The sequence below is a fragment of the Zootoca vivipara genome, chromosome 1 (genome assembly GCF_965207765.1).
Source record: "Zootoca vivipara chromosome 1, rZooViv2.hap1.1, whole genome shotgun sequence".
Lineage (NCBI taxonomy): Eukaryota > Metazoa > Chordata > Lepidosauria > Squamata > Lacertidae > Zootoca > Zootoca vivipara.
The window spans coordinates 35,565,511-35,591,372 of NC_142582.1; the positions used below are offsets into that span (position 1 = coordinate 35,565,511).

Here is a 25,862-nt window from a genome sequence, read left to right on the forward strand (position 1 = left end):
TTACTTTCAATGGGAAAGTTCGCTTCAGGTTAAGTACGCTTCAGGTTAAGTACAGACTTCCGGAACCAATTGTGTACTTAAACTGAGGTACCACTGTAATAGGCAATAAAATGAAAGAACAATATCCCATCTCTCTTTCTCCTCTCTTTTCCCCCAAATGCAAGATGTCTATGACAAAAGTATCTCTCACTAAATGTAAACAAACTGTCTATGAATTGAAAGTGGAAACAACATGTCTACCTTTCCCCGTTTCTCGTGTAACACAAAAAACAGGACGCATAGCAAATCTGCCATGTGAAAATCTGAATGTGTCGTCCTCCCCCATCTTGGGGACATGAGGGAAACAATACATGAACCTGCTGGCATCAGACCTACGTGCCACCTGAGGTATGTCAGGTGAAAAGAGAGGCCTTTTGTGTTGTGACATCCAAAACAAGACTTGCAATGCCCTCTCATAAGAATGTTGACTTTCCCTTCCCCTTAATGGCTGGATAGCAGAAATCTCTTATACTTCAAGGAATGGCTTTTTGAGCTATCAATGAATATTACAGCATCTACTTCCTGGCAAGTTCAGCTTGATGGATTTGGGGTTACAAATATGTCACCTATTCATACAACCATTGGGCACCCCAGAGTTGCAGGGAGGAAATGGAATGTGTCCCTTGTCAACCTACGATGAACCATTCATCAGTAGCTGTGAAGATTTCAGCTCCTTTAGCCAACACGTGGCAAAAACCTGAATTCTGTGCATAGCAGGAGGCATAGATAACCAGTTTCCCCCCTTAAGTGGGAAGTCTTTATTATGGCCACCAAGTTCCGAAATGGTCTTGGGAGTAGCCATTTACTCTCACCTAAAGGGTTATACTGTCCTGACCAGAATCACTAGAGGCAAGTGGTCCACATGAGAGGCCTCCATCTTATATACCCACCAAGCTAGAGTAGACTAGATCCTTTCCCCATGAAATACAAATTTTCTAACTGCAAAATGTTTTATGATGCAGGGGAGGGGCTTCAGTCATTTGATTTTCATCTCTTTTTATGAAGTAATGTGGTCTACGGTAGGGCACATATGGAGCCCTTAAATATATTTGATACCATATATTTAGTTTGTTCTTCAATCCAGTGAGATACTTTGCCACCTCAACTTTTCATGGAGAGATCATCTAAGACCTCTAGCTTGCCAGGCACCATCTCCACTGGAGGCATTTATTATGCTATGCATACTTAACAATGTTCCATATTAGCCTGCCACTGCTGGACATATCTACATGCACACAAGTATTTTAGAATTGCTTACCCTCTACTTAGCCTTTTGTTTTATTTATTTAAAAGAGTTTAAGTCTAGTTTTCAAGGACGGCTTCCACATGAAAATGCAAAACAATAACAAATATATTACAAAATCCCCAAGCTGTACCAAAATATAAGAATCATAAAACCAGTCATACTAAAAGAGGACTGATTCAACTCAAAGACCTTGCAGCTAATTAAAACCTTAAAGGACTGCAGCATTTTTTTTTACTGAAAAGCTATCTGAAATAGATCAGCCATTAATGGCCACTTCAAGGCCTGCAAAGAAAAAGCCACCTGCACATTACATCTGGGTGGGAGAGAGCTCCATAGTCACGGTGGGGCCACTGATGACAAGGCCCCATTGCTCAAGTCCCCACTCCAACCTTTCTGAGCAGACGAGATCCTGCCCATGGAACGATCTCCATGGGGGTGAACTGGCCCAGGCAACCCCTAACCTAGATGATAGTCAATTGTCTATTTTACTTCAAATAGTAGAGTAAGAATATTCCTTGGATTTACAGTTGTGGATAACATAGTTTACTTTACTTGGTGCAGTGCGAGTTGATTAATCTTACATAAATCCCCATTGGTTCCAATATTCGATAGCTTGACCGGAAGTGGATCTACTATGAAACTTATGAAGCTTACGTTCCAGGGTCCCTAATCCCAGAGGGGCTCCATAAGCAACTTTAGTCCACATTGCTTTAAAATGTTGGGTCTAGTAGACCCATTTTGAGTTGCCCAACTCAAAAACTACAAGGCAGAGCTTTCCAAATTTATTATGTTGGTGACACACTTTTTAGACATGCATCATTTCACAACACAGTAATTCAGTTTTACTAGCAAACCGGAGGTTAAATTAACCCCTTCCCAGCCCTGGGAAGAGTGTGGGGAGCATTCAAGTGACACACCTAAACACTGCAGCTGATACACTAACGCAGGGGTCAGCAAACGTTTTCAGCAGGGGGCCGGTCCACTGTCCCTCAGACCTTGTGGGGGGCCAGACTATATTTTTTTTTAAAAAATGAACAAATTCCTATGCCCCACAAATAACCCAGAGATGCATTTTAAATAAAAGGACACATTCTACTCATGAAAAAGCATGCTGATTCCCGGAGTGTCCGCGGGCCGGATTGAGAAGGTGATTGGGCTGCATCTGGCCCCCGGGCCTTAGTTTGGGGACCCCTGCACTAACGTGTTGCAACACACAGTTTGGAAAGTTCTACTATAAGGCATAGGGGAATTTTTATTCACACAAGTGACTTTGACCTATGAGATAATCTGGTATAGAAATTTTAATCAAAATCTGACATGTAGTTATTTTTTGTTTTGTTTTGTGATGATCTGTCATGGAACAACCCCCTGAGAAATGGCAGGTATTAAGATTCTTGGTCACAGTGACTTTTCCATACATTTTCCGGTAAGTTGGGCGTTAGGGGTTGAGAAGTAATCTAAGCTTGAAATAAAATCTCATTTGCAAATATATAATAATGCCAGTTAAATGCATTGTAGGCACAAATATATCTGAGAGGAAAAGTATGATCGCCAAATGGACTGTAATATTTGGACCTCCTATCAATCCTTAAATTGCTATTAATGGCTCAGGATCTCTTTGAAAGCAAGACGTTGTTTTCTTTATGTGGGAAGAAGTTCAACATTCATACCTTAGCTGTGCCAAATGTTCTGGAAAATAACCTAGTTGTAAGATGTCCTGCCCTACAAAATGATAGTGTTAAATAAGCAAGTTAATATGTTACTAGAGGCACAGCCTATTGCAGAACCAAACATGCAGAAACAAATAAAGGACATTTAAGAAAAGCTGTAACATTTTCTGAATTTGTACCAAAAATAAAATACACAATTCAAAACAGCTAGAGAGCAAACCTATTAATCATCCTAAAAATACATCTACCATGCTAACCATTTTTTAAAATGCAATTTATTCTGTATAAATCACAGTTGGTTTAAAATAGCATTTGCTTTCTAAGCTACTCAGTCCCTACTTTTGCTGGCTTCCTAGGTATAAGATGCCATGAAGGGTCTTGGCTGCTCATGGGGGGGGGGGAGTTAGTTACATTCTTCTCTAGTTCAGATTAAATTCCAAACCAAAGATGTATGAAGATGTTTATATTTGCCTTTCTATTGAAAATGAACACTACATGTCAGGAAGTCTTTCTATTCCAAGCCAAGTGATGTGAACTTTGGCAGCATCTCCACCTCAACAGTTTTATTTCGAAGAAAGTCTCTTTGAATTTGTCTTACCATGGAAAGTATATCAGCTTAAGGATGGGGGTGCAAGACTGCATGCTTGGCTCTTGATGCAGAAATCCTTGTATGTGGAATACTCTCAGTATCCATCAATGATAAGTAGATCCACTCCACCACTGAAACATATACTGTATCACTGATTCAGGAGCACACCATGCACACATCTGCAGGATACAGGTTTTTAATTCATGCAACACTCCCCCCCCCCCAGAAAGGAGATCCATGTACAGAACTGAATCTGTGCCTGAACTAAGCTTTTCAGAAAGGGAGCCTGAAGAACTAAGGCAAATAGCGTTGACAAGGCCTTATTGACATATTGAAGATTAGCAAGTCACAGAGTTCTGAAAGTTCTTATAGAACTTGAAATTCAAACAAATATGTAACTTGTAACTAAGACTGGCCTCCACATCTGAGGAATTGAAAGTGGCCAATGTAACACTAATTAAAATAAAAAAATAAAAAAAGGCATCTGGGGGAATGCAGGAAGCCCATATAAGTTGCAATTTCTGTTCTGGATAAATTTATGAAACCATGATTAAAGATAAAATTATCAAGCACATAAAAAGAACAAGTCTTGCTAATGTAAAATCAGCATGGGTTCCAAAACAGTAAGTCATGGTTTTATGAAGAATAAGGCAATCAATGGCTGCAAGTCTTGTTGGTTATATACTACCTCCATGGTCAAAGCATGATACCGTACCAGTTGCTGGGGAATGACGGTAGGATATTCCTATTGCAATTACGTTCTGCTTGTAGGCTTCTGGTCACTGTGGGAAACAGGATGCTTCACTACATAAGGTTTTGGTTTGGTCCAGCAGAGCTCTTATTATGGTTTTCTCCTTTCTGTTCTTTTCACGTTTCGTTGCAGGATCGAAGGATATATCTGCAAGCTGCTCAGTGGAGAGTTTTCCCACATAACATGGACATTCTTGGTGGCATGCTCCTCATGATTTGCTTCACTTAATTAATACAATGGGATGGCTGAGATCAGCAATAAGGCTGGAACCCCAATAATGGACCATGCATACAAGTGGAAGGAGCTTAGATCCAGAGGTGCTTCTTCAAAGAGAAGTCTGGAAGGGAGAAGGAGGTGATTTCTGCCAATTGCTCCTTCCCCCAACAGCCACTCCCATTCTCACTTCTCACCCATGCTATTCCGCAGTATTTCAGAGCAGATTTGTGGGGAATTGGTACAGGGAAGCTCAGTTCAGCTGGAATCCTGCATAGGCTCATGAGCTATGTGGCCACTTTGGTTTTGCTCTACATACAATGAGCACAATGGCAGTGCAAAGTAACAGAGGAAGAAAACCTTGGCTTCAGCTAAACAACCTCTCTAAACAGCAAGAGCATGGTGAACAAATGCATGTGAAAGCCTAATTAGTTCCTGGAACCTCTGTCATGTCTAATGTAAGCATATGCCTCTGTTCAGTCATTAATTAACCCTGGTGAGAATAAATGGCTTCCTTCTGAACATTTTCTTCCACTGGTAACCGGATTAAATGCTAGTTTGCATTCCCTGGAAAAGCACCAATGCCTCTTCCCATGTGGAACCCTTTGTCACTTGGAAAGGTGTTCCGATTGGCTAAAAAATCCTGTTTGACCAGTTGTGCAACTCTGCAGTGGACAACTTCTTGTTATTGCTGCTAACAACTCATTACTTATGTCCCTTTGTCATTTAGTGTCTCCCAGAATGTCATTTAGTGTCTCTTACAAAATTCAAGAGCACTCCATCTCTCACAAAACGATCCTTTCTCTTAGCAACTGTCAACCATCAGGAAACCTCTTTCCTATAACTGAGCATCCCCCGGACACCAAAATTGTTTGGCTTCTTTGATTCCCCAGGAGGCTGCTGTAGGTGTGTCTCTTTTATTCAAGCTATCTCAACGCCATAGATGCCTAGGACAGCAGACCTCTCTTCAGTTACAGCTAGATCCATTCTCTAGTCTCCTCATTCCATCTTCTTGCCTCTCTACCATGTTTGTTGTTTCTCTCGGGTTAGTCAGGACCTCTTATGGAAACACCAACTTAGGTTTCTCCCTTAAGGAAGCTTTCTGTTTTTGGAACCACTTTAGGAGGGTTCTATGAAAACCAGCACTAGTGACTGTACTTAGCTCAAGGACAAACTATGAAGGCATCTGCCCATTCTATCCACTGCTTGATCCTTTTTTCTGATTGCTCACTATCGAAGATGCACAGGCAGATTGGCCACCAACCAATTTGTGCCCAGCCACAGTCTTGCACCTGCAGGCAGCGGTTCTACTCAGGGACCCATCTCCTTTCTCTCTCCCTTCCTTGAGACAGGAAGTAACTTAGCATTTCATTTCATCCTACAACTTGCACCTTTCCAATTTCCCTACTCTTGGTGCCTTCTTATCAGTATGTTTCCCAAAGGGGGAGTCAAAACCTAATAGCACCTCCTCACAGAAGCTTTGACCCAACTCTGCATTTTTGTTGCGCTCACATTAACCAATCTAGGGTCAATGTTTTAAAGTATTGTTTTTCAACTTACTTTCTGGGGATCCCAGAATGCCTTGGAAGCTTGTCAGAGATTCCTCATGAGAAGATCAACAATTGCAGCATTCCCAGAAGAAACGTTAGACATAATCTAAGTGTACTATTGGATCAAGCATGGTGATGGGAAGACCCAACAGGCCTGCACAATGCCCTCCTTGGACTGCATGGGAAACGTCCACCTATTTCTTGTTTATACTGTCTCATTTGCTTGTGGAAGGACAGATAATTAGAATCATAGCTGGTTTTATAACCTTTGGCCATGGAGCTGTTGAGCTTATTTGTTTTTCATTCTGTCGTCCAGTCTAGTGAATAACACTGCCTATGCACAGCTGATAAGTATATATCCCAGTAGGCAACAGATACTTCTCTATGAATTCAGCTTTAAGTTTTGAAATTTACTTTCATTCTTTTAGTTCCAGACTGCCTGAAGCCACATTTCCTTGCAACATTAAAAAATAAAGAGCACTTAGGTAACAATCTCACTTTGAATCAAGAACTGCAAACACAGAAAGCTTTATCATCAACACAACACATCCAAAAATGTCTTTGTAAAATAAATCAAATTATATGAGTTAATTGATTCCAGGGAACATCAGCAACTGCAGGTGGAAAACGAGTAACAGGATGTTTATTAATGAAGGGCTATTAATCAAAATTGACAATACCAATCCTTGTTCCTTTAAATTTCAGTGCTACCTGCACTGGACATGGACATATTTGTTTCCTTTCTAAATACGGATTTGTAAGAAAAAGAAAGATTAACTCTTGGGATTTCAGTTGGAGATAGAAGGCTGTTTGTTTAAATGCTGAAGGAATATCCTAAATCCAATTTGACAGGCAAAGGCAAAGATGCCAGGGGTAATTAATTAGCACTTAATTTAGACTACAGAACAACAGGATATGGAATTGGTGCTCAGTGCCATTTCCCCCTAGGCTCCATCTCATGGGGGTCAAGAGTGTGGCTGTTACATCGAAGGTCAGTAAATAAATTGGGGAAACACATTGAAACTGGACTTTTCACAATAGATATCCTTCACTGTTTCTACTGCCTCTGGCAATCATTGACAAGAAAAGGGCTGTGATTGGTGAATAATGCTGTGCAGACACATGATTTGAGCAAGGTAGAGTATGAACTCACATGTCACATTGTGAATCATAACCTAGAAGCTTCCTACAAAAAGAGTTATCCCGGAAAAAGTCAGTATTAGGGAGGAAAAGCAGCTGGGAAGATCAGAGAAACCTGTGACAGGAGAACAACTTCATTTTTTTTACTTTCCTAGATTTGGGGAAATAAATTTTGAAAGGAAAGGAGAAAGGTGGAGGTTGGGGGAGGAGGGAGGAGGGAATTCAATCTGTACTATATCTCGGTTATGACTTCTCATTACAATCCTCAGAAGGTGCACAGAAGGTATTGATGATACATCTACATTATACAGACTAGTAAACAACATTATACGCAATATGACAGGAAGCATAGGAGCTTGCCTGGTCCACAGTTTCAGGATGACCGAAACGCTATTCAGAAGTTTCCTCATAAGTGGTTCCAATTAATTAATGATCCAGAGTTCTAAATCACATGTGGAGTAAAGAAGGCCTCCTGCAGGAGCAGTCCAGCCACTGATTCATCAAAGGTGTGGAAGCTAGCGATGGATGGTGATGCATTAGAAGGGCCAGGTCCAGGGAACACCTATCCACCCTCCGCTGTCATACAATTCGGGGTATGGGTAGGGTGGGTGGTGGTGAGATGCTAGGGCTAGGGTTCAAAAGAATCTAACTAACAGTCAGACAAGGGTTAGTGATCATTTGTCAGATTTACAGTTTTATACAACACCGTAATGACTCGTATATGAAAGGACAAATATTTTCCATTCATGTAAGAACTTGCTGGTTTTTCATCTAACACTCCAACTTTAATTATATGATGAACACAACCTGTATCAAATTATGAATATGTTAACATATTGAATGAGTACAAGAAAAATAAGCACCAGATTTTTTTTTGTTATGCCATACAGGCACACAAAGGTATAGTAAAAGAGAGAGAGAGAGAGAGAGAGAGAGAGAGAGAGAGAGAGAGAGAGAGAGAGAGAGAGAGAGAGAGAGAAGAAATCTGGTTTCCTTGACCACATTGTCATAATATACATATAGAACTGCTTATTGAATCCAGGCTGTGTAGGCAGCAGAAAGAACCCTGGCTCCATGCCCCCACAATGCATGGCCACAACAAAGGGCAGGAAAAGAACAGACTCTTTCATTCCATCTTTCTAAGTATTACCAACACAAGGGCTAAAACATTACCTCTGTCTGAAGTGTATCTATGTATCCATGCATAAGTTATTAACTAGGCTCCCTGAGCACTGTTGCTGAAAGTACTAATATATTCAAATTACATTCCAGCTACTGCAAAAAAGGCAGTACATCAGACAAATGTATTAAAATCACTTCAAACAAAAGGAATCGTGGTTTTCCCCCCCAAAATAAAAATAAGCCTCCACCCTTTGCTTAGCTTAAAAAGCCATGGAGCAATTTTTAATAATATGCAAGAACAAGGTCTTATGGGACAGAGTATCGGGGTCGCAGCTTGAATGTGAAAGGTAAACTACTGACAGGTATACTATAGCTCATTCTGATACTGAAATTATGTAATTCAAACTGTTTGCAGAGCAAAAGGGAAGAAGGGGAAAATATGAAGCTGGCTGAAATTCAAGCCTGTCGTCTTTGAACTTTGTCCCAGTTCAGAACACACTGGGCCAAATCCAGGGGTTTGGCTGTGAACACCATAAAATCAAAAGGGCTTGTAAAAAATGGTTTAACCTCATGTTCCCTTTCCTCTCAGTATAATCGTTTTAAGCAGTACTATTTTTCTAGAATAAAGAGCAGAACTCACCATGAACACCTCCCTTGTTCTCTTATAATGGCAATGGTACCCACTTGAGAATGCTGTAACTGAGTTCTGGCAGGTGAAAAAGCCCTGACTTTAAGGTAGTGCCTTCTATCTTGCCCTAATGAGAACCTATATATGCTAATGATGGGAAAGCAGCAAAGTCATGTCTGTGTAGTGACAAGTAGGAGCGGTGAGTGCTGTTTCATACCATCCACCCCAAAGAGATGCTTTTTCCAGGGTGAGATCTCGGTGCAAAACTTTGCAAGATCACAATGCCAAAAATGGCCTCTGTGTTCTGGTGCACAACAAAAGAAGATGTCCCAGTTATTCAGGGCACTTGTGGGGGTATGCTTTTGCACTCAGGCCCTGTTTCTGGCCTTCCCATAGACACCTGCTTGGCCACTATAAGAAAAGGATGCTAGGTCAGATGGGCCATTGCTCTCATCAAGCAGGATTCTTTTTAAGTTCTAAGTAGTCATACTAACAATACAAACATCAACAGTCTCCTTTAAAATGACAACTAAAACTACCATAAATATGCAGATTCTCTTTCTCTCAGTGTGTATAAAGAGACTCTCAGGAGTTCCATGCTGGCCTATAGACCTCCAAAACTGAGCCACAATTCTAGACAACATATCAAAGTATGTTTATAAACATAGCTTTGTAGAATATTAATGATATGCAAAACTGCCTTTATAAATGAATTTCGATATGTCACATAGGACAGTCTAACAAAACATATGACAAAGCTGAATGGAGTCATCAAGCCATATATTGTCATTCCCTCTCCCGTCACAGTCCCATGCATGCAGCAAAACCAGGAAGCGAAGGAAGCCCACAAAAGGCTACTGCAGTTGGCCGCATTTGGATTGGTAGATAGACGGATAACAACTTTACAAAGTTCACATCTGCTCCAAGTTTTGGAAGGCCCTAAATCAGGCATAGGCAAACTCTGACCCTCCAGATGTTTGGGACTACAAATCCCATCATCCCTAGCTAACAGGACCAGTGGTCAGGCATTATGGGAATTGTAGTCCCAAACATCTGGAGGGCTGGAGTTTGCCTATGCCTGCCCTAAATCAAGGAACCTCTCGCTCCCATTCCACCCCCTGAGTGAATCTACATCCTTACCACCATTACCAGCAGCTGCTGTTACTTCTGATCTTCATCATTGCTACCAGGCAGAAAGCCAGTGATCTAGCAGGCTATATTATCTACAGCCTCTCCTTTGACCATTGCTATCGCTAGGCTATGGTGAAAGGTGAGTGAAAAGCCAGGTTGCAATGTTGAAGATGAGGAGCAGGTCTAGCAGATTCTTGTGAGTGGACCTCTGCTAGGATTGGGCTCTTGAAAGAAGCCTAACAGTGTTAACCCTTGGCACTAGTCCTGTGCAAAGTATTTTCAATATGGTCTCTGGTGTTGACATTTTGGTTCTTTACCACTGAATGCATGTCGAAAACAAACCTGGAAAGGCACCAAATTAAAATGTACTAGCCTCTGCTGTGGACAAACAACTGTGCGTACAGATTCTTGTTTATCCTCCTAGTGAATTGCCTTGACCTGGTATTTAAAGGTGTTGCTGCAGCTACCAAATCAAAGCAGGTACTCTTCATGAAGAACTCAAGGAGTGAAATGCAATCTGTGAAAGAGCCCAAATGATAGCTTTTGGTTCAGATTCCTGAATGATTTCCAAAGAGAAGACTGAGCCAATTCCAATGTAACTGTCCCCCGCCCCCGCGCCTAATTTCGGTAGAGATATATGCATGAAAAAAGTACATCAGAGAATGCAAAATACTTGTGGACAATTTTGTAAGAAAGATCACTAAACTAGAGAACAGATTCCTTGTTCAGTTCTGGGAAAGTATTTAGTTGAAATTAGCCCTATATGTCAGCGACAACTCTTGACAACTGTTGGATTTGCTTTTCTGGCAGTGACCACATCAGTATCAACAAAGTAGGTGGCCATTTACCTCTTTTCTCTTTTGGCTTTAGAAGAAGAAGAAAAGTGAAACTTTTTTTAGACAGCCTGTAATGATTGCGGGGAGAAAGAGAGATACTAGTTGAGCTCCCTGCAAATTATTAGTGGAAAAGTAGGTCTGAGAAGCATGCTACATCTGAAATATTTTTCGTCACTTGAACATGTGCAGCCCAGAGCCGGCCCCACTTTACCAGTCTAAGGGAACAAACATTTCACGTTCACAGATGCTCTTAATTTGGTGTGGTTTGGAGTGTAATTTAGATCAAACGTATCCATGTAAATGAGTCAAGGTTTTCTTAATTAGGTGCCTCTAAAGAAAAAAAACTGGGACCACATCAGTAGGTGTGGGTGTGGTGCCCACAGTACTGAAGTCTTTTCTATGACCAAAGGCTCAGGGTTGCTTAGGCACATACGGTACTATTGACACCCCCACTCCACCCCACCACTCCAGTTTCTCAGGCACAATCATAAATCACTACGTGGCATAGACATCAAGACGCTGTTTCACAGAAGCTGCCTAAAAAGCACCGTCTCTTTGGCAGATGCCTTAAGGGAGGTCATTGTGCTGTGATTTAGGTCTCTCTTCCCCTCTTTGTATTTCACTGCCAGCGTTTTGTTCCCATTACAAGTGGAGTGCATTCCAGTTTGCAGATTTGCTCTTAACTTTCAAACTAGTCACGTTAATATGAAGATTTGTAGCTCTTCATGAGAAAGAGGCCTGTCTCTTGCCTGAGAACTTCTAATCCTATATTGATCACAATAATATGATCTTGGCTGATAAAAATGAAGACACTGGAAATGCTGATTCTCTCAGTACATTGCTTGGCTTTCTGTTGACTGAGAGGTACTGGGATGCAGTGCAAAAGGAACAGGAGAGCTTATTTTTCCACACCTCACCTGAAACCTACCTACATGTTGCCTTTTTGGGTCGGGGAGCAATTGCTAGTGCAAAATTACAGCCGGCCAGTCCTACAGCAGCAGGGGAGTTAAGAGTCAAGCCAAAGGGTTTGGGTGAAAGCAACAGCATTGCATTCCAATTGGCGGGATGTCTGCATTTTATATAGCCAAAGTATGTACAATTTATATGAATGTAAGAGAAACAACAAAGCCTTGCTGGATTGGGCCAAAAGCCCATCTAGACCAGCAATATGTTCTCACAGTCACCATCAGATGCCTATGGTAAACTCTCAAGCAGGACCAGAGTTGTGCAATAGTGCTCTTCCCACTAGACTAGATGGTTTTTTGGCATGATTCAGTAGGGCTTTAGTTATGTTAATAAATCCTGTAGGTTTCGTAAGAACCTGCCTCACTAAACTGAAATACAGCTGTCGTGCCACACCGTCTCCACAGAACTAGGTGGTTAAAATGTATACATCACTAGCGATGGAGAACTGTGCCGTGTCTTCTATCTTGCAACTATATTGGATCATTCTTATGACTCATTTTGATCTTGAGTTAATACTGAAGTACAAAATGCAAATGTCTCACAGCCAATATGAAGGGTTGTAATCCACCATCTGCAATGTTCCCCAGCCTTGCGTCTCCAGCTGATTTTGGACTACAACTCCCATCTGGGAATTGTAGTCCGAAAACAGCTGGAGACCAAAGGTTGGGAAACACTGACCCAGAGTGTGGGGACATTGTGGATTGCTTTTAAAATTGTGAGCACAGTGTTAATGGCAATTCAGCTAAATGGATTAGGTCAGGGGTTCAAATCAATAAAATTCAATTGGTGGGTGTCTACAGTCAGGCCTTTCTAGAAACTATGAACCTCTGCAATCTTCTATACTGTTTCTGACTATGGTCACATTTGCACCATACATTTAAAGCACTATTATACCCCTTTAAACCGTCTTGGCTTCCTCTATAGAATTCTGGGAGCTATAGTTCGTTATGGGTGCTGAGAGTTGTTCGGAGGTCCTGATTCTCATCACAGACCTACATTTCCCAAAGTTCTCTGTGAGAAGGGATTGAATGTTAAACCACTCTGAGAATTGTAGTTATGTGAGGGGAACAGGACCGTCTTAGCAACTCTCGGCATGGCAGGAGCCATGACTGTTTAAAGTAGTATCATAGTGCTTAGAATGAATGGTGTGAATGTGGCCTGTATGTTCTCGGTGCCTTTTGCATTTCCAACATTTTGAATGCAACAAGTACATTGGCTGGAACACGTTCCCAGTTTTAAAACTAGCTTCCTTCTACTTTCCTTTTTTTTGCATGACCGGTATCTCAAAGGCATTTTAGTAGTGCCATGTGCAAAAAACACCGTATATGTAAGGTGCTATGTCTGATTTGATTTGTTCTCTTAAGGTCTTTATGAGTTTAGTCTCCTCATTGAACCACACTGGGGGAAAGCAAACAAGCCACTACACACAAGTTTAATATCCATGCTGGACTGAACCTGCAGAAAGGCTGGAACAAATGGAAATCACATGTGTAATCTGCATCTTTCTTCCCTCCAAAATATAATAATAATGGAAATTTTGCAGACTTCACAGTGTTCCTAGCTGTCATACAATCGCTTTAATTTGTGATTTATCCACAGCATTCTGTGTATGGCTGCTGAACTTGTCATCACATTGTCATAGCTTCCTTTTGCGTGAGCTACTGTTGCATTCTTCTTACATGTGGGTTGTTGGCTGGGATATATATTTTTTTATAATAGGTAAAAATAAATCTCCTTTTGTTAAATATAAATATAGTTTCCAGAAGCGAGAGATCTTTGCTGTGCAATAAAACCAGCAAAGGATGGACTGTTTTGAGACTCTGGTTTTGAGTTGTGCTAGATGCTTCTTCCTTCGTGGTGCTTTGAAAATGTGAGAATGAAGCCAAATTTTCAAACACCGGGGGGGGGGGGAGATCCATCTCAGTTGTATAGTATGCTCACAGTTTGTGGGGGGGGGGTCAGGGAACCCTGTGCTAAACAACCTAGATATTTGTGGAGTTTTATTATTTCCCCCTTTTTGTGATCAATTTTCTCTGCTGTATAACAAGGGGCAGTGAAATTGATTGAAGACGTTATTAAAAGAACTAACAGCATTGATGGGGAGACAGAAAGGCTGGTGATTTTATATCTGGCAGAAAGAGGAAAAGATGCTTGGATATGCAAGTGAGTGCTGCCCTACAGCGAAACAAAAGTGGCTTCAAAAAATCCCCCACCACACACCCCGAATTGGAATGAACAAGTTTCTGAAAAAATCAAAGGTGAATCAAAAGGAATTGGCTTCTGCTTGGGCAAAGCAGCCAGATAGGCCACAGTAACCGATCCACGTGACAAACCAAGAGGCAGCCGCAAAGCTCCCCAGACAACTTGCCTGAAAGTCACTGCCAAGAAGCCAGATGCTGTTGCTGGAAGACTCTCTGCCACAGTTGGGCATCTGGGTTCAGTGCTTTCCACTTAAAGAAGAGGGGAGAGTGTGAAGGAGGAGGCCTTTTCCTCTATCACTGTTATGATTGTGATTGACAGGCATAAATCTGAAAATCTCGTGATGATTTGTACTTTAGAGGAGAACTGTTAAAAACTAATGAATCAAAATAATTTTTTAAAGATGTAAAATATCGCCAGATCCCCCCTTGGTGTGGCATTTTGAAGAGGTACAAGCAATCATATAGGCAGAGCCTGATATCTGCTGGAAAACATACAGCAGGGGTAGAGTTCAGCTAGGCCAATGGTCAGGGGTGATGGGAATTATAGTCCAGCAAATTCGCCATCCCTGACATACATGTCTTTAGAATATGCACATGTCACACTTGACTTGCCAATTTCCTTCCTGTCATCTTTTGCTTTGCCCCATTTTAACCCTTCTTGGTCACAACTTTTGACCATACTTCCCCTGTTGATGCCTGGTAGGCTATATTGATAAGTCTCTTGCCCATGCTATCACAAATTTGCTCACTTTGTGTAAAGATTCTAGCAGTGATGCCCAGTGAAGTTCTGCTGGGTGCAGAAACAAAGATGGGTGGTATATAAATAAATAAACTAAATTAAATCAAGTTCAGGCCCAGCTCAGGAGGAGAGGCAAATTTTACAAGTGTGCATGCACATGAAAGCTCATACCAATGACAAACTGAGTTGGTCTCTAAGGTGCTACTGGAAGGATTTTGTTTTGTTTTGTTTCGACTACCTACACGGCTACCTACCTGTAACTATTAAAAGGTAAAGGTAAATGGCCCCTGGCCATTAGGTCCAGTCGTGACCGACTCTGGGGTTGCATTATTGGCCGAGGGAGCCAGTGTATAGCTTCCAGGTCATGTGGCCAGCATGACAAAGCCGCTTCTGGCAAACCAGAGCAGCACATGGAAACGCCGTTTACAGGGCCGTCTTGAGCAGATCGCGCGCCCTGGTGCTGAGGGGCGGAGATCGCTCCGCCACCCGCCCCGCCCTTGCAGGGCGCAATTGGTTTCCGCGCGGCGCCCTCCTTGCCAGGCCGGTGCCCAGCTTACCAGCCCCTCCGCCATGGTGCACTGCGCCACCGGGGGTCTATGTAGAGCCGGCCCTGGCCGTTTACCTTCCCGCTGTAGCGGTTCCTATTTATCTACTTGCATTTTGACGTGCTTTCGAACTGCTAGGCTGGCAGGAGCTGGGACCAAGCAACGGGAGCTCACCCTGTCACAGGGATTCGAACCGCCGACCTTCTGATCAGCAAGCCATAGGCTTAGTGGTTTAATCACAGCGCCACCTGGGTCCCCTATTAGTAACTATTACTATTACTATTATTTTGCGCTCCCTTGGCTCGGCCCCCTGTGTGGGGGAACTGCTCGTGCTGCCCCCAAATCCGGCGCTGCTGTGTGAACTTGAACACAGCTGCTTACTTTTGTGTCTGCCCCAATTTGATTTTTTTGCAATATCCCTACAATTGGAGGAATCCAAAGCCATAAAAACTCCAGACTGGAAAAGACCCAGATGTAACCTAGTGGAAACTGCCTTACATTTACTCCAAACATATGTGAAGCCCCGCTTTCCACAAAGGGGAAATGTGATATTTGTTAAACACTTCAGGGTCCCGTAAGGTTCTCAAGATCCTCCTAAGGCCATACTGCAGAGACTTCCAGCCAAATTAAGGTCCAATATATGCCAATAAGAATATAAACACTCTACTACATCAGTTGTGAATGAATCTATGCACCAACGGAAAGGGTTCAGGACCTTAAATATGCTTTCTGATGAGTATCAGAACAAGTCAACACCAGCTTGATAATGAATATAATTTTATAATGCGGGAAAATTCTTGCTGTGACTGTCCTTGGATCTACATGAGGTACTCACTGATCTAGTTTTGATTCAAAAGTGCCCCTGAAAACTTCCAAAGTGTCTGGCTCATGTTTATCCTTGCAAACTATTTACAACAATGGTGGAACTGTTTCTGTAAGAGAGGGCAAGCTTTAAACATGTGCTCATCCGAAGTGCCAATAATCAGGCTTTTTATTGGCTATTAGAATTCCTATCCAGTGCAAATCTAAAAATAAAGAAAAAATTATAATGTTGCACTTACTGCATTAGGAGTACTAAACACCCAAAACATATGGTCTCAGTGGACATGTGGGTTACACTGATATTTGCAAAGAACATCACATTCTCAGTATGCTTGAACTAGTGCCCAGTTATAGGTGGCATTGGGTAGAGGTGGTGACCACCAGAAGTACTTGCTTGGAGAAGGCAATGGGCACAGCTGGAGCGGCCTACTTGCTAACCACTTGCTAGGTGCTTGCAACAGTATTTCTGTTATTGCGCTGCAAAATTGTGCAGAAAGCCTAGGACAACTCTTCCTGCACTCTCCTTGTGTCATGGAAACCAAAACCAAAATCACGTGTTCATTTCTGTCCAATTTTAATTTAATTTGATTTAAAATAGAGAGAATCAGTGACAGCAAGAGCATCCCACAGGATGTGGTCAGTAGATTATATCACTCTGGTAAGACTGAATGGTGCTGCAAGATAGTGCAGTCTCAAGGAAATAATGACAACACCTTTTCAACAGTACTTATTTTAAATAAGTTGAAGAACGTTGCAAAAAAACCAATCGTTGAATTATTCAAGAGAGGAAGAGCTGTTCCCCTTTGGATCCAAAAATGCACTTTTGCATGAAGGAGGCATCTACCACTCAGAGAAGGAAAGGCTCCTTCCTTTACAGTGTGCACTCTTGCACTGAGGACAAAAGTAAAAGTCCATCCAAATCTGTTCTTCTGCTCACACAAGAACTTGCGTAGCATCTTAGCACAAGCCTGAGACTTGCTACAGAGTCTACATAATATGTCATTGGGTAAACTCTTGTGCGAGCTCTTCTTCCAGTCACTCATGGAAAAGCTCTTCAACCATTAGCAAAATATACCCTGATTGAATTCTGTTATTTGTGTGTTAATCATGTGAGCTACCTAAGAGGCCTTTGTGGCCAAAAGGTGGCATATAAATGACAACAACAATCGATGCATTACAGACTCAAAGAGCTAAAGATTACAGCAAAAAAACCATTATAAAGCCACTAGAGTCCCAAGAACATCAAACCTATCCATTCTGAAGGAAATCAGCCCTGAGTGCTCACTGGAAGGACAGATTCTGAAGCTGAGTCTCCAATACTTTGGCCACCTCGTGAGAAGACAAGACTCCCTGGAAAAGACCCTGATATTGGGAAAGATTGAGGGCACAAGGAAAAGGGGACGACAGAGGACAAGATGGTTGGACAGTGTTCTCGAAGCCACCAACATGAGTCTGACCAAACTGCGGGAGGCAGTGGAAGACAGGAGTGCCTGGTGTGCTCTGGTCCATGGGGTCACGAAGAGTCAGACGCAACTAAACAACTAAACAACAACAATTTATTAAAATATAGTTTAGGTCTGTAGGAGGAGTCCCCTCCCCAATACCACGAAACCAACTTTTCTCCAGAGAGTCCGCACGAGACTCAATATACTACTTTCTATCCTAAGTGGAACCCAAGTTGGTTCTTTTTCTTTTCTTTTCATAGATGAGTAGATAAAAGCAGTACCCGCTGTGAAGCAAACATGACAAAGAGTATTGACCATTTCAAAATTGTTTGTCTGCTAAAGCTGAGGGTCAAATAGATGTGATGGGGCAGGTGTGTTCTTATTCATAAACCAGAGAAAATTGCCTGAAGCAATGGGGAACTAGGAGGTATGGTTGGAGAGTATTCAGCTTCTCTCATCCAGCTTTGAAAAGGGGAAAAAATGAATAATTATTTTTTAAAAAATACTAACACTGTCCAACCATGGTTGACTAGGAAGTCTAGTTTCATCTTGGGCCATTTATATTGGATGAAGTGATCTGATATCTTAAATTTCAACCAGCACAAAGCTTATTAGCAGAGCAATAAGAAGAGGACGAAATCACATTGTAGTTTAGCAGTTTAAGTGTCTAACTCTTAATACCTCACATTTTATAGTTAGTAGCTTAACTTACTTTTGCAAGTGTTCAAATAATATTTTCATGGTGTCATAGTTTGGTCTCGGGAGCTTCGGGACAAGGTCTTGCATGGCTTTCACTCTACTTTTGTTGTCTTGAATTTCTGAGGAAAAAAGAAAACAAGGTGTGATGATTCCAGACCAATATTTGATTATCTAGCATATTTTGCTTTTTGCTAAGGTTGTCTCAGACTATGAATATGGGTCTCAAGCTAAGATTGAAGTGTTACAACCATATCTATTTTTGAACATTACTTTCTAATGGACTGTATCCAAACTTGTGCAAGCAGAGATCCACACACACACACAATGGAGATTTCTCACCCTTTCTCCTCTCCTGTTCTCTGAAAAACTTCTCCTGAGGGTCAAGGCTCCCCAGGAACAGCCTGACATGTGCTTCACTAGGCTGTAGTGGAAAGGGGGAACTGCCAGAAATGGGGTGATTATTTGGGGTGATTCCCCTTCCCCAGCTTTAGTATTGTAATTTATTCAATTTCTTACCCACCCACCAAAACAAGGTTCCAGGGCAGGTTATAGGAATTCAAAAACATAATATTAAAATCTGTTTGAAACAACTAGTCAAAAAACCATCCCAGGCGTTTTCTGATTGTCTCCAAATTTTGGAAGACACCTTTGGGATGCAAAGAGGGCTGCAAGTGAGGAGAGAAGCTTGCTTGTGTGAGTAGCTTTCTGCTCATGCAAGTTTGGATACAGCCCACCTGAAATGTAATGAACAAACTCTGTGATGACTAACCTCTTTCATGGCCAACCTAGGTTACTTGAAAAACAATTAATGTTTCTACTGCAATTTCTGTGCATTCTTCAGCCTAGGGAAAAAGAATGAAAACATACTTGCATAGCTGTGGTGTCCATTAATAACTAGGCCTTCTCCCTCCCAGCTAGGGATATAACTATGCAGGTATAATTATTTCAATATTATAATTTAAATACAGTTTTATGTCAACAAATAACACATATGGCATTAAAAAAATAGCATCCATCATCTGAGGAGAAACATTTCATAATTTGTTAATCCATTCATTTTCTATGGGAGAAGAGAGGTGAAGGTTTGAAGGAAATAGAAAAGCTATGTTTGAGCAATATCACATAAACCTGTGGGTGGGAGCTTCTGTGGTCAAATGCTTCCACATTTGGGGGGGGGGGAATCCCACATATAAACAACTAGTAAGTCAGGAAGAAAGCTAAACTAGATTCCTTCTCCATGACATGTCTTTTTTAATTGGAGGGGATGCTTTTTAGAAAAGGATGTGGAACCCTGTGTGAAGTGGCACACCTCAGGCACAGATTTAGCACCTCAGTATAAACTAGGCCACAGGTGCCTCTATCTTACTTATTTGCTTAATTACTACTTAGATGGACTTAGCCCTTATGCCAGGCATCCCCAAACTTCAGCCCTCCAGATGTTTTGGACTACAATTCCCATCTTCCCCGACCACTGTCTGTTAGCTAGGGATCATGGGAGTTGTAGGCCAGAACATCTGGAGGGCCGCAGTTTGGGGGTGCCTGCCATATGCAGACAATGGATTGAACCCATCAAACTTTTTAAATGTATATCTCTGGTGTTTATATACTTAGTTTTGTTCTTATTATATTTTCCATAATACAGTACCATACTTTAGTTTCATGTTCTCTTGTGATCAAATTCGTAGCTACGTTGACATCCTTAGTTCACATCCTGTCCCTTGCTTAGTATCCCCTTTCCTCATTTCATAACTGCCTTTTTGTAGAAAACAATTAGTCAGTAATGAAAGAATGTGAGTCCGAGACCTATAATCGCCTTTGTGATGTGAAACTTCTTTTGATGATGTGATAACAGTGTTGCTGCTGACTGACTCAGGATAAGCGTGTTTGTTTTTTTAAAAAATGCGATTGATGGTTTCAAGTCTTAAAATATGGTTTCTGATGGAGATATTTGCATCAGATGTTGAAGCATGTATAGCTCTGCTTTCGTTTCATGAAAGATAAGATAAAATAAATGTTAGAGGGCCCTGACACAGGGAAACCGTTTTACATGCTGCAGGTTTTAGATAACCTGAGTCTTCTTACTAGCTTCAACCCAGCGCAGTAAAAATAAATAAATAAATAAACAGATAGATGTCATCGCTTAAAACCTCCTCCTGAAACAGTAAGGAACAGATATGTTTCTCATGGTAGATATGGACAGGAAGCCACTAAGGACCTTACATTAGTTTCATAACTGCAGTGCAGTCCCTTATGTAAAGGAGGATTGGCATAAATGGCTTAGATGAGGCATGCAGAACTTGTGGCTATCCAGAAGGTGCTGGAACACCCCCCCCCCCAATCATCATCTCTGACCTTTGGGCATGTCAGCTGGGGACGGTGGGAGTCTGGGGTCCTACAACATCTGAAGGGCCACAGTTTTCCCACCAGATGAATTTATGGGAAAGTATTTATTTGGTCTTGGGTGTGGGTATATATCTATGTAATCAGTTTACCTAAAAGCTAAAGGGTAAAGGGACCCCTGACCATTAGGTCCAGTCGTGACCGACTCTGGAGTTGCGCGCTCATCTCGCATTATTGGCCGAGGGAGCCGGCGTATAGCTTCCAGGTCATGTGCCCAGCATGACAAAGCCGCTTCTGGCAAACTATAGCAGCACATGGAAACGCCGTTTACCTTCCCGCTATAGCGGTTCCTATTTATCTACTTGCATTTTGACGTGCTTTCAAACTGCTAGGTTGGCAGGAGCTGGGACCAAGCAACGGGAGCTCACCCCGTCATAGGGATTCGAACCGCCGACCTTCTGATCAGCAAGCCCTAGGCTCAGTGGTTTAACCACAGCGCCAAGTATTTATTTGGTCTTGGGTGTGGGTATATATCTATGTAATCTGTTTACCTACCTACGGATAAATCTGAAGCACAAGCAAATAAATACCGGTAGAGTGAAGGCTGAGACTACAGAACGGACGACCGCATGTGATGAGTGAACGGCCAACTTGCAATCCACGTGTATCACATTCACTACTCTGCTCAGTCGTCTTCAGCAGCATTGCAGTGAAGTGCTAAACATGGTTTGGGGTGCCAATGTATTAAGTGAAGAACAGTCTGGGGGAACTATTATTTCGTGTGTGTGTGTTTGATTTTAAGAAGTCATGTATATAGTATGAAAGTAAATAAAGATTCCCCTCTCCCCTCTCTCCTGTTTTTCTTTAGGGGAGAGAGAATAAGCAAATACCAGCTGCCCCAAGAACAAAAACGATGCTTTCTAAATCTTTTGACAGCAATTCCACACAGAAAAAGACTAAGGCACAGCTGCCCTTCTGTGTGTGCTACTTACAGGAAAAATATTTTTAATGCTCCTTCTTAAAGGGGGCGGGGCAGACGAATCCCATGAGAAGCTTCAAAATTATAAAAGAATCAAGAAATTGTCTTAGAGCTGATTCATATAGACCCATAGAATTGTAGAGTTGGAAGGGTACCAAGGGTCATCTAGTCCAGCCCCCTGCAATGCAGGAATCTCAACTAAATAGATTTCCACATAGCATTCAGTATTTTTGTGGTAGGTTTAGGCATTTGTGGTTTATTTTGTTGACTGCTCCTCCAAATGGCTCAATTGGATGCATCCTAGACCAAATTGGCTTGATTGCCAGCAAAATTCAAATGATATTTTAGATGACTGACTCTAATAAGAGGGTGAACTAGAAAGTAGCCTTATTCATGGTGGATACAACTAAGATTTGATCACAAATTCTGAATACCAGCCTATTAAACTGTGGAGATGAGGATTATTAGTGCTTTAATGTGGGTTGAATGTTAGTGAACTATTTTACGGATCTGGATCTCTTTTGATACCTGAGACATTGTAAGACAATTTATATACAACAATTATTTGGCCTGCATGTTGGAGCCACCGCATAGTAAATGTTCCGTCCTATGAACCATTACAGTGGTGTTTGCCATTGGAGGTGGGGAAACCTGCTAGGCAGGGCAGGGCAGGGCAGTCTCGAGCAGGTTGGGTGCCCTGGCACTGAGGCGCGGAGATCGCTCCAGTGTCCCCGCCCTCGCAGCGCGCAGCACGGCTTCCCCACGGCTTCACCACGCAGCGCCCCACCTGCCGGCCCGGTGCCCTGGCACCTCCGCGCCACCGGGACTATACCTAGAGCCGGCCCTGCTGCTAGGGCTTGGAATCTGCCAGAACAGATTCACAAAACATGGCTTTCTTACCCCTCCCGCTTTCTCAGCAGTCCCCTGCACTGCTCAAATTCTGTTTGTAGCAGATTAGCCATCTCCTGGGAATGAGATATGGTGCAGGTGTGTGTTTTTGCATACGGAGGCCAGAGTTGGCAGAATTCCCCCTACCCCATGACTTGATCCAAATCTATGTGACGGCCCCAAGTAATGTAAAAGACCAGATCTTAATTTGGTCAGAGGGCTCCAGCTGTACACCTGAAACACGGCCCAAGCCCTCGATCAAACAAAGAATTCTGCTTACTGTATGCCTTGCCATACAATTCCACTCCACAGTGTGACTTAGTGTTAACTGAGGCACATTAGACTAAAATGAATCAGGAAAAAAAATTCTGAAAGAGGAAGTGAGAAAATGAAGTAGAGTACAAGATCCACTGCATCCCCCAAATGTATCTCACTGCTTCCAAATGTAAAATGGCCTTTATTGCTTCCCAGTTTCAAACACAGGCACTGACGAAGCCGGTGAAAAACAGCTAATTCATTGTTAAGGCACAGGAGTAATTTTGCACATCCCTGTTTTATGAATCAACTTCCCTGCTAATTGTAATCTGACTGAAAAAAAAGAAGAAAAATAGGCAACATGTGGTACCTTTAGTCAGCATTTCTGAACAGGGGATGATAAACACCTCTGCCTGGCTCTGGCATTTATCAGTACTGAGATATTATTACCACATAGACTCACAGCATGGTTACTGTTATCATCAGGGGGGAAAAGAGGGAGCTAATCTTAATGGTTTGTAAGGCCGTTACCTGCACTGGTCTGACATTTATCATGCTCATCTTACCACATGGGTCCTCCGCAGCAAAGGTATTTTATCTAGAAGGGACATCACTATGAATTATTATTTGCAGCTAGGTAGAAAATTGTATGTTGTAGATACCTTTTCTCATTATAAATCACAGTCACATTTCACCATTTCCCCCACAAAGCTGCTGAGGCCAGGCTTTTTGCCATAACACTCACTCTCTCTTTTATAGTTCCATGAAAATATTGGATATTCTTTCATTAGAAAGGTTGATACTTATCTCTCTCTCTCTATGTGTGTGTGTTTAAAAAAAACAATACATTACAAAATTTTATTTAAAAATAAATAAACTGGCACTGGGAAGGCAAAACAATGTTGATTCATTCACTGATTCATCATAAAGGATGGAGAGGGGGCAAAGGCACATCCTTGTTGATCCCATCGCACACAAGCTCACAAACAGCTTTCTTAATCTCTGCTTGCTTTCCCCAGTACCAAACGAGTTGCACCTAAATTGCTTAAAGCCACAGGTGACTCTTGAACCACAATCTTAGTACTGACAGCTTATAGTACGAGGAATTATTCAAAATGTGCTAACTGCATCAAGCGTGCCATTTTCATTTTCGACATGTAACATATAAAAATCAGAGGAAACAAAAGGATGTTATAATGTAGGCTTCAATACTTTGCACCATTATGGCAGGCCCCTTGGTTTCAACTGGAATTATTTGTGTAAAATATAACACATGTAGAAAGTGAGTGGTGGAAAACGAACGAAGAAAAAAAAGCATTAACTCTCCTGCATCTAGCAAACACTCAGAGCACAGAAAGGATGCTTCCAAAAATTAATTTGAAATGGACATGGATGTTAATAGCATCCCACTTTGTTACTGAACAGGAAGTCCAGAGTTTATCTCTCATAACTCCCATTTGCTAGGGAAAGGACCTATGGTACCAACCTGACATAAATTCATTATGTTGCAAGGTAATGGAGTTTGACCTCTTCCCCTTCCCTCAGCCCTGCTGCATTATTCATGGCTGATGGGCCCGGAGTCATTTTACCCCACAACCGACTCTTCTTTTCTAGGAGCTTTAGAAAATGTGTGTGCATGTTTAATGTTAAGCTGGCATTCATGGCTCACCTCAACACTTTGTCTGATTTAAGACCTGGAGTACTGTGCTGTTGCACCTCAGTGTGGTTTTCATTTATTTAATTTTTAAAGAGTATTCTACCAGGCTTCATAACTATTGAAAGTATTGTCATCTTCTTTCAGATTTTTATTTTTTTATTATTTAAAAGCCTCTCTCTTGCTCCTTGCTTTTTAGGTTAGGATTGCTTCATATCGTGTTTCCCTTTTATTCCAAGGAAAATCTTTAAAGGTTCTAACCTTTAAAATATATTTCAAATAAATAAAACAGACGCACGGCTTTTCTTAAGGAGGATATTTTGAGTCACACGTTTCATCTGTCAGCCTGCCTCATTTGCCTCTATTGAAAAACAAAAAACTGAGTGAACCAGGTTGAGATTTTGAGTGCTAAAGAAAATGTGAGGCTTCTGATGCTGGCTGCAACCAGACATAGTGTTGGGCAGACGCTCGGCAGGCTCCCCCACTGTGCTGCTGTGCAAGCTTCCCTGCTGGTATGTTTGCTATAGTTTTAATGCCTGCGAAAAAATTTGAGGCAACTAAATTATGCTCTGCCCTCTTGGATGTAAATAAAACATCCGATTTAGACAATTTCTATTGCCCTTCCTCAGTTTTAGTAGTTCTGTGCCAGCCCGACTCTTAAAACATATTCCCCCAACCACTCCCCAAATCTGGCATCTTGTGTGAAATCTGGCTAAAACAAAACACATATTATTCCAGCTGAACTCCGTTAAGCGGTAGCAATTTTGTGTGTGTGTGTGTGTGTGTGTGTGTGTGTGTGTGTGTGTGTGTGTAAAGATGGATAAACAGAGATAAAATATATAGATGGTCAAAAGGATAGAAAAAAATAGAAACACAGACATTTCTCCACCTAATCTATCATTTCTTTTGGCTAAACGTCAGCAGTCCAAATCTGATTCATCCATTATACACAATATCAAGTTTATAACATAAACAGATTGATCACACACTCACACACACACACACACCATTAACTTATAAGATATGAATTGATTTGCTTTTTATTCATGCCTCCGCCCCCCAAAATAAAATAAAAATGTTGGGAAATATTTCAACACTATCAATTGATCACCAAATGTGGTTTATAAAGAGAGAGGAGTTTTTCAATGAATATTCATACATTTTTTTTTCAGTCCATTAGCAAGACTTAAGACAATGAATTTCTAACTCTATTCCATTTAACAAATAAACATGTGGAATTAATGGGATTTTTTTTAAAAAAGCAACATGCTCACAGTAGTTAGAAAAGTTAAACTTTAATGTCTCAACCTCCAGGTGCCATCGTTTGAGAAAAATAACCAATCATCGCCATTTTTTTTTTTTACATATTTGATGGGGCTGATTATGCAATGTGCAACTCTAAATGGCTTATAGC

At 41.6% G+C, this 25,862-nt stretch overlaps 2 protein-coding genes and 1 non-coding gene across 8 annotated transcripts in view; 1 reads left to right on the forward strand and 2 right to left on the reverse strand.

Moving 5' to 3' along the window:
- Positions 1–5,030, forward strand: part of QTMAN (queuosine-tRNA mannosyltransferase) — a 341,618-nt gene extending 336,588 nt beyond the window's left edge. For all 3 annotated transcript variants that reach the window (XR_015948081.1, XR_015948080.1, XR_015948082.1), the window contains one exon: positions 4,428–5,030. The gene's annotated coding sequence lies outside the window, so the exon portion shown is untranslated. The remainder of the gene's footprint in view (positions 1–4,427) is intronic.
- Positions 1–25,862, reverse strand: part of ARHGAP15 (Rho GTPase activating protein 15) — a 373,834-nt gene that overhangs the window by 7,299 nt on the left and 340,673 nt on the right. For 3 of the 4 annotated variants that reach the window (XM_088661719.1, XM_035130906.3, XM_088661727.1), the window contains one exon: positions 18,346–18,451. In XM_088661719.1, coding sequence (XP_088517845.1) covers positions 18,346–18,451 — 106 coding nt within the window. Of the gene's footprint in view, positions 1–2,955; positions 3,008–18,345; positions 18,452–25,862 lie in introns of all 4 variants that reach the window. The other variant, XM_088661732.1, reaches the window with a different exon arrangement.
- LOC118075706 (U11 spliceosomal RNA) lies at positions 21,539–21,680 on the reverse strand. The gene has a single exon (XR_004691438.1). It is a non-coding gene; the product is annotated as a U11 spliceosomal RNA (small nuclear RNA).